Here is a 12875-nt window from a genome sequence, read left to right as displayed (position 1 = left end):
ACAAAAAATCAGTTCTGGACAGAACCAGAATGGTTTTCATGCAGCACCTAAGTAAGGTAAAGAGAACGGAGTTTTTGCGATGATGTGGCAAAACTGCAAAGCTCCACGTTACAATTGAACAAGAGTCGCGTCGATGCCCCTGTTGCAAAGAGTATTCCATTCTCCAACATTGTTTTCAATATTCAAAGTTGTGGTGTACCTCCTAGGAACTCCAATTTTATTTCTAAATAAAATTAAAGAACTGATGTTGGAACTAAATAATTCTTACGGCCAAAGCCCTAAGTGCAGAATATAGACTAGATCTGCAGCATGAAGTGCTTAACGATTTTCATAGATCTATGCGTAGAAAATGGAAGAGGAGGATAGATAATGTCTAAATAGATCAGATTAATCATGATTCACGTGTTTATTAGCGATACATAATTACAAAGTGGAGTCCTTATGTTATCTACTCCTTTGATTACAAGCTTTTTCAACTATGGCAGACTGAAAGGTCACGATGGCTTTGAGCTATACTTCTCCTGGGATTTTACCTTTGGAGCAACATTCAATGTCACAGTACTCCAGCTTCTTCAAATTGGATAGATCAGGTAAAGTTAGCAAGGAACTACAGCCTCCAATGGTGATCGATTGTAGTGATTCCAATCTGTCAAGACCTTGAATCTCGACCAGTTTCCGACAACTCCACAGAAAAAGGTCCTTCAGACATTTTAAGTCAGATAAGTTGGGCAATGTATGAAGGAGGGGGCAAAATTCAATTGACAACACTTGTAGCTTCTCTAGACTTTCAAGCCCACTGAGCTCGCTAAACTCACAGGACGACAGTTTCAGGCACTGTAATGATCTTAAACCTTCAAGGCCCCGAACACAGGAAATCGCAAAACTGAGACTTAACTCCAACAACTTCTGCAAGTTGGAGAGATCTATACTTTGTAGAACATTGCAGTGGGAAACTGTAAGTTTCCTCAAACTAGAGGGAAGCAGTCCAATGTGCCGCAGCTTCTTACAGCGGACGAGTAGAAGTTCTTTCAGGCAACAAAGGTGATCCAAATCTGATGGTATGCTGGTGATGCTTGGAAGTTCCAATCTTAAGTACTCCAGTCTCAATAGTTTCCCAATCCACCATAGCTTGTAAGTTCTATCCATTTCCAAAGCTGTGATGGAGGTTGACGTGGGAAAACTCAATTTCAAATTTCTCAGATTCGACATGTCCAGAACTTCTGCTGTTGAAGAGAGATACAGACTTATTAAACTTGGGGGAAGCTCTGGTACTTTCTTCACACGAGTTTCTGTTAATTTGAAAATCTTCAAGAAAGATAGTCTTGCAACATCATTGGGAATCATCTGTAATGCCGAACAATCCTCTCCATGAATCTCTTCCAGTTTCTCCCACATCCCAATTGCCGCCGGTAGCTTTGTTATGCAACTTCTGTTCATCTTCAAGACTTTCAAGTTCTTTAGATGAACAATCGAGCTAGGCAACTCTATAATTCCTGTGTCCGAGATATTCAATTCAACTAAAGATTTCAGCAACCCAATTGATTCTGGAAGTCTTGTTAGCCTCGGAGCTCCACAAATGGACAAGCACTCGAGATTCAAAAGTGCTCCGATTGAGCTTGGGACATGCCTAATGCCTAGACTTTTCTCTACAGATGGCCAATCGCTTCCATTACTTTCTCGTGCGGAGGTCACTCCATCCATGATAGCTTTGACTTCTACATATGACCAATTCTTTTCATAACTTTCTAGTGCAGAGGTCACTCTATCCATGAACAGCTCAGTCAAAGCTTTCAGAGAACCTAATATAGGCAATTTCCAGAGAGAACAACATCCATTTAGATTCAAGTGCTTTAGACGCCTTAGTTGACCAATGGACGGATCAATCCAATTCAAATTCTCACACTCCTCAAGAATTAGTATTTCTAAGGATGAATGTGCTGATAGGTCTGGAGTTACAGTCAACCAGTGGCAATACGAAAGATTAAGGACCTTCAATCTCGTAGCCACCTGTCAAATCATATTTTTTAAGACTGCATTAGTAGAAACTTTGCAGGACATAACCAAATATAATGTTACTCCATCAATGTAACCATAAACAAATATCCTGACTGAAGAAAGAGCTACACCAAATGTCATACTTTACATTTTTTTACTTACGTTCTCTTTATGCGACAAAATTTAATGAATTTACGATAGAGTTGAGCTAATCAATATTGTTTATTCCTTATATCCTCTATTTAGTAAACGAAATTGCATTATCAAGATTTTCAATCTAACTAGTATTCGAGTTTATCAAAGTATTTGCTCAATATGTTAGTTGAGAATTGTGATGAAAATGAGAGGAATGTAATATCCTATACATTACAAAAATGAAGATTAGAAGACCTGTATAGAAAAAAACAATTAGACTTAAGTACAACTAATGTAAATTACAAATAACTTAGCCCGAAAGAGTAATCCCAATATAATCTAACATCCCCCTCAAACTCAAGGCAACATGAAAGAAGACAATTGGAGTACGGAGAAAAGATCCAAAAAACACTCAAATGGATGTGTCTGGGTGAAAATATTAGCACTCTGGTCAGCAAATGAAGTGGAGACGAGTGTACAGTGTCATTAGGCACATGACATCGAATGAAATGACAATTAAAGTTCAATGTATGCCATCATTATGTGCTATTAGGTAATTCTTACTCTTGCTAAGTAACATTGGCCTTTATTGGCCTGCCAGCATCTTTTCTCAAGATTCGTCCCTATCCGTGGGCTCGTTTGATAAAACAAAAAATAAGTGGTGAAACTTTAAGCGTTGAAAATTGTTGAATTCTCTAAGTACCGAAAATGACAATGTTTTTATAACAGATGACGTTAAATAAATTTTTTTTGTTTCTTGCAAAATATAGAATAGTGAACATTGTTGGATAATTGGTAATGTTACAGTTTTTATTGAAATTTTTTTCACTTGACCAATTAAATAAGCGCTTCCTTACATTTTATATTAAGTGATTTATACTTAAAACAATCCATTAAGTTGTGTGGAGTTAGAGGTTATTAAAAGTACTTAATGTGGTTATCAAACACACGCTTAGTACATCCAATTTTGGGTTAAGTCTTATTAGTGCCTCCAGTGCACTTTGTTAGCCATATGTAATGAACAAAGATTTACTTTAATAATGCACTGATTGTGTAAAATACGAGAAAAATGTTTTGAAAATGAAGATTTTTTTATTTGGAAGTTTAGCAAATTTTTTCAGAGCACTGTTAACAAAAAAAATTTTAGATTTTCTTAAGGTGCATATAAGGAAGAGAAGAAGAAAGTATTTTCTTGAAAGTACAAAAAAATTTACCATAATTACTATAAAAAATCTTAAATTACATGATTACCCTCCTTTATTTGTCATTTAAGATTTAATTAAGGTACTTGGGGAGAGAGGATAGCAAATATCCCTGAAAAATAGAAACCTCTCTTCTCATCTTTTTATACAAGAATTTGTGCACACGTAAAATTGCATGTATTTCGAATTTTGGATTATATCGCATAAAATTGATTCTAAGAGTGTTTAATTATGCATAAAAAGGAAAATTTAGTCAGTAAAAATACAAGAGGGAACTGAGAATGTGGAGTTGCTTATATTTAAAAAGGAAAAATAGTAAAGAGGGGAGTAGGAATGTGGAGTCAATGAAGTACAATAGATATGTAAAGTTTAACATGTGATTATTTTATTTCATCTTTTAAAATTTTTCCATTTGTTCTCGGAACAATTTTTTACCAATAAGTTTATGGCATTTGTGGAAGAAAGAGGGATAGAGATCCCTTAAAAGTAGAATTCATCCTAATACTTTTATAAAAATTTTCCAATGAAGATCATGCAATTGGATGAACGATAACTATACAAAACTAAAGAATGGATAAAAAAATAATTTACGAGGTCAACCCGATGTTAATCTTCCTTAAATCTATAACAATTTTTTCGTTAAGTAATTTATTTTCTATTTTTACACACACATCAGTGTGCTTTGCTTTTTCTTTAATATACTAGAATTCATCCTCTGAATATCTAATTTCTAACGTGTATAAGACTGCTGATGAAATTTTAAGCTTAGATTAATTTACATATCATTTATTTGGACTATTTTTTTTCAATATATAACAAAAGGGAGAGTTCATAATCGACAAGATTTGGGATTTTTCAAAATCATTGAAACTATCATATTCATCCTTTTTGTCTTTGCAAGATATAATTTCTAAGAGCAAAAGAGAAAAACTAAATGATTAAATTGAATTAAATAGGAGGATTTCTTCCCATTATCTAACAAATAGATTATTTTAATAATATTCAATGACATTGCTAATATAGTATGTGAGATCAAGATCATAAGTATTTCTATTACCGCCCAACGCAGCTCATTATATAACATCTGAAAATAAAATTTTGCTAATTTGCATACTGCAATATTTATTGGTATGAGGAAATTAAGTTTGAACCTTTATAATAATACAGAATATTGATATTACAATGTTAAAATAAATAGCATCTATTATGAAAACAATTAATTTTAGAAAAGCTCCTTTTTTATTGAAATGAAATTAACTCGGACTCAAAGTATAAACCATACATTTAATAATTTGAAATTTAAGATGATCATAATTTTGAAGATTACCGATCATCGAAAATTTATATAGGGGATTAAGGTATGTGATGAACGATCTATTATGAAAACAATTAATTTTAGAAAAGCTCCTTTTTTTTTAAATGATATTAACTTGGACTCAAAGTATAAACCATACATATAATAATTTGAAATTTAAGATAATCATAATTTTGAAGATTACCGACCATTGAAAATTTATATAGGGGACTAAGGTATGTGATGAAAGATTATAGTTTTCATCATAATTTGAAAATTAAAAATCCTAACTAAAATTTGTGAATGCAAATTATGACATAATAGCATACGTTATGAGCTTTTATGACTTCTTTTAATATGAGAGTATCAGCAAAATCGAATTTAAAAACTGATATTAATTTTAAAGTCAAAACTACGAAACATTGGAAATATTTTGAGGAGGAATAGTTGCTAGTAGTGATATTAAAAGGCGTAATATCAATAATGAAGTGAGTAAAATTAGAAACTCCTTTCTACTGGACGTTTATGGTATCGGATGAGTTATTTGAAGAGCATATTTAACTGCTGAGATACTAAATTATTCCAGCTTGCACGTTCAATTTCACTCACAGATTTCTTATTATTTTGCTAAGTTTTCTTTAGTGTTTTGGGCATCGTATCCCTTTGCATATCAGTCCTATTCACTACTTAATGTTTCAATTAACTACCCTTAAACATCTTTCAGGGACAGCTTATTGGCATAATTAAGGAACTCAAAATAACGTGAACGTTATATAATGTCATTTAAAAGTACTGTAAGTCAATAGATATTAAGCAGCAATACATTGATTCCATCAAATGGATTACCGAAAGGAAATATATTTACTTCTTTGACTTACATTAATCTATGTAAAGGAAACATACAACCAAAAGGTAAAGTAGTTGCTTGATTCGATATACTTCTGGAGAAAATTGAATAGGTTAACTTTTAAATATTAAGTAGTTCAGTTATGGAATGAGGGATTGGTATCTTAGGGCCTCTTTGGTAATGTTTCTGTTTCTCTGTTTTTCTATTCTTTTATTTTCCGGAATATAAAAAGAACATAAATCCGTTTGGTAATGTCAGTAAATTTTTCTATTCCCTGGAATAAAAAATGGCCAGGGAATAGATTTGGAACAGATATAAGAAGTAAAAAAAAAATATACTTTTCAGTTTTCGGGAACAAAAAGAGAAATGATAAAGAAACAAGATAAGCTCTCTTTCCCTCTATCTCTCACAAAATATTCCCATGCTAAGTCCCAAAACCTGAAACCCTAAAACTCTAAACATTAACCCTAAAACCCTAAACCCTAAAACCTCAAACACCAAAACCCAAACCCGAAATCAAAAACTCGAAACCCTAAAACCCAAAACCCGAATCCCTAAAATCGTAAAACTCAAAACCTTCACCCTAAAACCCTACACCTGAAATCCCAAACCCTAAAACCCCAAACTTAAAATACTAAACCCTAAACTCTAAATCCGAAACCCTAAAACCTAAATCCCAAAACCCTAAACCATAAAACCCAAACCCCAAACCCTAAAACCCAAAACTTGAATCCCAAAAATTCTAAACCCCAAAATCCAAACTCTAAACCCCCAAACCCAAAACCCGAAACACTAAACCCAAAATCTCAAACCCCAAACCCGAAAACCGCAAAGCTGAAAACCTAAACCCTAAAAACCCAAACCCCAAACCCAAACCCTAAACCCCAAATCCTAAACCCTAAACTGCAATTTTTTCGACCACCACCCGGTATTTGCTTTTTCTATAAGGAGTAGTTTTCTTTATGATTGTATTAAGGTCATCCAATTCTATATCATAATATATTATAATTCTATTTCTAGTCCAGTTTTATCCAAACATGAATTATTAAGTCTCTACTAACATTTTTATAATTAAATGAAAAAATTGGGAGTAGAAATTTTTAGGGTCGTACCAAATGCAATTTTATTCTATTCTGGGAATAGAAATTATATGCAGTTACCCAACATGTTCTTCTGCTCAGAAACTCATATAGAGAATAGAAATAGAAAAAACTATTTCTGAACAGAAATTATTTTTAGGAACAAAAATGTAACCAAACCCTTAGACATTCTTCAGGAGCAAGTTTTTTTTTTTTTTCCAATTGAGTCAATAAAATTTAACTAGAAATTAAAAAAAAATCAATAAAATAACAATCTACAACCGTGCAACACTCGAGTTGGTGTTACTGCGAGAAAATATAACAAGTTGCACCTTATAATTTGCACATACCTTAAATAGAGTCCAATCACCCGAAAAATATTCTATTTGGCTCCATGATAGGTCGAGGATGACTAGATTTTTTGGGCAAAAGTTGGTTGCAAGCAACTCTGAAGGACCATACTTCCAAGATAGCCATCTCAATTCTGAAAAGAGATTCTTAAAGTCTCCAGAGAGGTTCCCACCAACCATTCTAAGAAACCTAATACTTGGTACTTTCATAAATTCATCTGATGTCAAAATTGTGGCTGGTATTATCCCACGAAAGTTCATACAAATCGCTACAACAGTTTTTGTTCCCTAAAATGAGAAAAGAGTCAAGTTCAATGTGAGGTGATTTCTATAGCGAACAAAGCAGAGGAGGGTGCACTTAGAATTATACCTTCTTTCTTTGGATCATATCAAGACCTTCTTCGTGATTCCACACCCGAGAAAGTTTTCCGGGGTCTTTGCAACTTTCTTGGCGGACAATGCTCCTCCCCAAGTCTCTAAGCTGATCATGCATCCATAATCGGTTCTTTTCTGTAATTTTCACTAAGGACATTAAAAGAAGAACTTCAATCCCCTCATCTGGAAAAAATTCACAGTCATCCCACATGTAATATGCATTTCTCTTATTTTCTCCAACTAGAAAACAAGCAATATCAAGAAATATTTGCCGTTGCTGATGATCTAACGCCTCATAACCCAACATTAGCTTATCCTTCACATCCTTATGAGGACAATCTTCCATCTTTTTCAATGTATCTTGCCACACTGCTTCCTTTTTTCCATATAAAAATGAGCCAATCACTTCAATAGCTAGAGGAAGCCCGCCGGTTTTTGCAGTAACTTTCTTAGATAGACTCAGGAATTCATTTGGAGGAGAGTTTCTTCTAAAGGCATGCATGCTAAAAAGTTGATAAGCTTCGAGATAGTCGAGTTCCTTAGCTTCATAAATCAAACAATGTTCAAATTGACCTTGGAATCCACATAAAACACTCTTATCTCTTGTTGTTACAACTATTCTACTTCCCCATCCAAACCATTCTTTCTTTGCTGCTAATGCCATAAGTTGGCTTCTATGATTTACATCATCAAGGAAAATAAGAACTTTTTTTATACTAAATCGTTCTTTCATCATATTTTTCCCTTGATCGATGCTAGAAACCTCAATCGATTTGTCCCCAAGGATATCATGCACCAGTTGCCTTTGCAAATTTAGAAGACCAAAACTTGAACTTTCTGATGCTTGTCGAATATCTGGGATAAAGCTACAACTTGCAAAATTAACTGACAATTTACTGTAAACATGCTTGGCAAGAGTTGTCTTGCCTATACCACCTATTCCACATATTCCAACAAACCTTATGTCCTTGGATTCAACACTCAACAACTCTGTTACTTCATCCACTGATTGGTTGATCCCAATCAAATGATCAGACAGATATACCGGAGACACCTTAAGCTTAACCAAAACTTTACGAGCTATTAGTCTTGTGAGTTCTCCATGGCTGTATGTCAATAGAAAGAGTATAATGAAGTTAGCATCAGATTGAAAATAAAAATGTGTACAGACAAGATCATTCGACAAGTAGCCCACAAAATGCAGGACATACTGGGGCAAAAATATAATACATGACTTTCTGAATCGATTCAATCATAGTGATTCGGTACAATGGGTAATGAAGGTTATGATCAAGATCATGAAGTGAGCACAGTTCGGGTGGTCCAATTCCAAACCCAGAACCAGGAACCGAACTAGAGAACACTTCCAATGTTTTTGGAATTGGAAATGGAACTAACCCACCCTAGAACCATATTGGAACCGAACCAGACCCCTACTATTGTTTTGTACCTTTTTCAACTCCCTATATAAATACACTTGTAATTCACGATTTGTATTATAACTGGTAACTTTAAGAACCAATCTTCTTATATGATAACCTCACATAATAAGTGAGCCGAGAGGCGAGCAATAGAGAGCGTTGAGAGATTGAGGGAAAGCCGAGAGATGAGAAATCAGACCGAGAGAGGCGGAGGCTAGCTTTCTTACTTTGTTTTAGTTGTATAAGTCCAAGTTTTGTTTTGATTCATTGCGTGGGCTGGGCGTGAGTTGAGTTTAAGTGAGGGTGTGAGCTTTGCTTAGTTTGAGTTTAAAGTGGCCTGGGCATGAGTTTAAACTGCAATTTTATCAAAATTAAACAGCTATAGACCGGTCCAAAGCCAATTCAATCCAAGAACCGACTTGGTTCCCGAGCACCACTGAGGTGGACAAGAAAACTAGGGAGGCTCAGCACGAAACCTGTTCCAAACCGTCCGGTTTGTGTTATGAAGCTTCATGTTCGGACTGCTCGAAACACGTCACTCCAGTGGGTCCGTTCAAAGTTTCAGCTCAATTCCGAAAAACAAAAAACAACCCATTGACACTCCCAAAATAGAACTAGTATTTCTGAGGCTTAAATCGGGAAACTAATTGAATATGGTCAATTCTCAGGTTTTGAACTCGTTAACCTACCTGGTTCTCCTAGGAATTGGCTTTGAATTGGACTGGCAAGTCCGGTTTAGGCCGATTCTCGAGTTCAACCTAGATCGTTACCCTAGTTTATTGCCTTATTGACACTAGGCCCAAAATTGGGGCCTAAATATAAAAAAGTTAATGGCCCAAACCAAATCATAAGAACATACTTAACCAAATAAGGTCCACTCGATGGAATGCTTACAGAAGCCCACCCATCATAAAGACCCTAACAATACACTTGACTCACGAAGGCCATCCATGAAATTTCTGGAGGGCTTATCGATCCTGAATTTCCAATGGACAAAGTTTAAGTGAAAATCAAGACACATGACGATGAATGATTGACTCGAAACATGAAAAGATGTTGAAGTTTGAGTTAAGAAAGCGCAACTGTAGCGAGAAGATAAAAAGCGATGACAAAGTCATCTCGGAAGAAGAGCGCAAGTCAAGAAGGAGTTATCATTGCAAGGAAGATTATGATGCATTATGGAATGGTCCATTAGAGATAGAGGAGGAATCAAAGACCAAAAAAAACTCTAGATATCATCTGCAACACACCGACATATCTCTTAAGACAATTCAAACGCTTTGAACAGGTATCGTACAACATCAATCAAGGGATCCATATGGTTTTGAAGAAGATCGTCTGGATTAGATCTTCACTTATATTTTGAATTTCAAATTCGAACAGATTAAGTTTCCTAAGTTTTGTAATTGCCTTTGAGTATAAATGCTCTCTATTCGAGTAATTTCGAATAAGAAGTTTGTCTTCAAATTCTATCACCAAGCAAGTATGACATTCAAGAATGTAAGCCATGTCCTGATTCAATTAAAGTTCTTTGTAATTTTAGTAGTTTGTTTTTAATTGCCTGTGCATTGTCGTAGTTACTCGAATTTTATAAAGTTCTCGAGATGTTAAGGCATATTAAAATTCATTTACTTTTGATTTGAAGTCAGAATTATTATTTTAATTAGCCATCAAACAATTTCAATTGGGTTTTAATCATTGAAATTATTAAGTTTCTTGCGACCACAATCTCAAAAAAACACACTCAGCAGGCCTAAAACGAATTAAAAACAATTTCTCTTTAAATTAAAATCGCTATTCAAGCAAAAGAAACAAAGGAAAGGGAAGATGGAGTTGAAAGAGTTTAACATACCCTGTGTTCTTGGTGTCCCACCCCTTGATTCCAGTAACATCTTGGAGTGCTTCCGCCCAGCGTCGTACAATCTCAGCCCCACGTTTTTCTTCATGCAGAGTCAATGCATCCCTATACACTCCAGATTCAAGCTTCACATCCGAAGGTTCCACATCATAAAAAATGGGCATAACCTCTTTTCCATATGCTTTTCTACGTGCCATCATGTGTTCCAGCTCGCGCAGGCACCAGCTACTAGAGGCGTAGCCTCTAGAGAAGATGGGAATGCAGATTTTCGAGTCATCGATGGCCTGGAAAATCTCGGGGCCAATCTCTTCACCGACATCGATGCCCTTCTTGTCTATGAAAACATGGATACCCTTATCTAGCAGGGCATGGTAGAGGGAATCTGTGAAGGTAGCGCGAGTATCCGGTCCTCGAAAACTCAAGAACACATCAAACTGAGCTCCACATGTGCCGTTTCTACTAGATCCTGTTTCTGAACTTCTTTTTCTTTTCATCGTGGCTATGTCCGCCGAAATTCTGAAAGCAAATCACAAAAAATATGTCATGCTTTTCTTGTCGAAGTACATGTTAAACCACACCACATTTTAAAGTGATTTTACAAGACTTGGATGATGGAAATCGCGGTCTTATGCATTTCAAGGAAGTTGCAAGAACTCCGTTTGGAACAGGGGTCAACGAGAGATGGTCAAGTAGGAAAGTGAGGGTCGGTTTCCATTTCCATTTCCATTGTGTTGCGGCATTGTTCAAGAGAAGTGGCAAAGATATAACCGAAGGATTAAGGAATGGCCTAAGCCACACAAGTCGACATCATTTAGAAGAAGTCAAGTCGAGTAATCTCAAATTATGGAGAGCGGGAGTGGTTGGCCAGTCCCCATCAATTTAAGGTACCATATCGACACCAAATTCCAAAGTATATTTGCAAAAATTAACGAGACTTTAGGAGTTTAAAAAGACCAAGGCTGATGGATGGGTCGAGAATCAAATTAAATGTCTGAGAAATGTAACTCTATACATGTGGGGTTTGCACATCTCACCTAGCTCAAAAATAAAATAAAATTGAAAAGGGTAATTCCATTTTGATTGCGTCCCTAAATTCAGGTTTCTTACTTCTTCAATTGGTTACCTAACAAGTTAGTTTGAGAGCATTTGTTGACCATATCCTTATGACTATAGAATTCCGCGATGGTAGCTTCTCAATTAATGGCACATAGAATTTCATTGTCATCTAGACAAATAGCCAAAAATGAGTTAAGCCGTCATCTTTATCTTATGCATTCTAAAACATTATCGTTGTGACCGTGAACCTATTGAGAAGGATCTTTTCTAAAGTCTGCTCAGATTCACATCCACATTACCCACCGTCTCATTCGCATACTCGAGTGGTGTGGGTGATCCAGGACCACAGGCATTGGAGTTCATGACACAATAATATTCTCTTGTTGTTTACAAACTTCTATTTATATTTTTTAGCAAATACTTAAAATTACTAACTTTTTTAAGAAATTACCAGCTTTAATTGGAGTGGCTTGCCAAGTTTTCTCTGTTGAAATTATCAATTAGTTTAAGATTACCAACGTTACTTATTAAGTTTATTTTTTGGGATATGTTCATTGGAAGTTCTAAAACTTATCACGAAAGCGCAATTAAGTCATAAAACCTTCAAAAAGTGCAATCAAGTCCTAAAACTTGTCATATTGGTTATTATATTGGTTCAATAGAGTCCTAAAATTAACATCGTCTAACTTACTAACGGAAAATGCTGACATGGCTTATTTTAATATTTTCTCTCTCCTACGTGGCGATGATGTGGCTAATTTATGAAATATAAGACTAAAACGACGTTGTTTTGGCCCAAATTTGATTTTAATAGTAATTTTATTTAAATTAAAATTTAAAAGTAAGCTAAATATTAACAAAAAAAAAGAGGAGGAGAAGAAGTCAGGTGGCGAGGAATTTGTATTAAAATAATAATTAAAAAAAGTCATGTCATCGCCACTTATTTCTTAGGAATTTGGTAATTTAAAAGAGAAAACAAATAAACTTTGGTAACTAATTTCTTAGGGTCCACGAGGAGCTTTCCAAGAACGACGCTCTAAAGGTAAAAATCTCCATGGTTGTTGTACCGCGGGAAGTGGAAAAGAGTGACGTTCTTTTCCCAGCCATCAACAAAAAGAAGTTTAAAGTCAGCCATGAAAGAATTCACAAACGATCATACATTATCGTGTCTCTATGACCTTTCTTGGAAATCAAGAATCAACTGTTCTTTAAAACTTTCGAATACCTACTACTTGACATGTAGGCAACATAGCAAAATAGAGG

At 35.1% G+C, this 12875-nt stretch overlaps 1 protein-coding gene across 1 annotated transcript; it reads right to left on the bottom strand.

Annotated features, from left to right (window-relative positions):
- Window positions 1–439: 439 nt before the first annotated feature.
- On the bottom strand, window positions 440–12146 carry LOC115684411 (disease resistance protein L6-like). The gene is made up of 4 exons (XM_030609143.2): window positions 10551–12146; window positions 7273–8383; window positions 6903–7190; window positions 440–2007 (listed from the first exon to the last, which is right to left on the bottom strand). Exons 1-4 carry the CDS (start codon window positions 11048–11050, stop codon window positions 511–513), a joined length of 3396 nt encoding a protein of 1131 aa, XP_030465003.1. The 5' UTR covers window positions 11051–12146; the 3' UTR covers window positions 440–510.
- Window positions 12147–12875: the final 729 nt, after the last annotated feature.

The sequence above is a fragment of the Syzygium oleosum genome, unplaced genomic scaffold (assembly GCF_021117445.2).
Source record: "Syzygium oleosum isolate NSW1041296 unplaced genomic scaffold, Sole_v2.1 Sole_v2.16, whole genome shotgun sequence".
NCBI lineage: Eukaryota > Viridiplantae > Streptophyta > Magnoliopsida > Myrtales > Myrtaceae > Syzygium > Syzygium oleosum.
Note: the sequence above shows the minus strand (reverse complement) of the source record. Positions and strands in the feature narration are given on the sequence as shown.

What these genes read in the sequence shown, in the direction of transcription:
- LOC115684411 (XM_030609143.2), bottom strand. Translation starts at nt 11,050, where the DNA reads ATGAAAAGAAAAAGAAGTTCAGAAACAGGATCTAGTAGAAACGGCACA. An exon ending in TGGGACACCAAGAACACAGG is followed by an intron (nt 8,384 to 10,550) that starts GTATGTTAAACT and finishes ATTGACATACAG; the next exon opens with CCATGGAGAACTCACAAGAC. An exon ending in GTGATTGGACTCTATTTAAG is followed by an intron (nt 2,008 to 6,902) that starts GTATGTGCAAAT and finishes ATGATTTGACAG; the next exon opens with GTGGCTACGAGATTGAAGGT.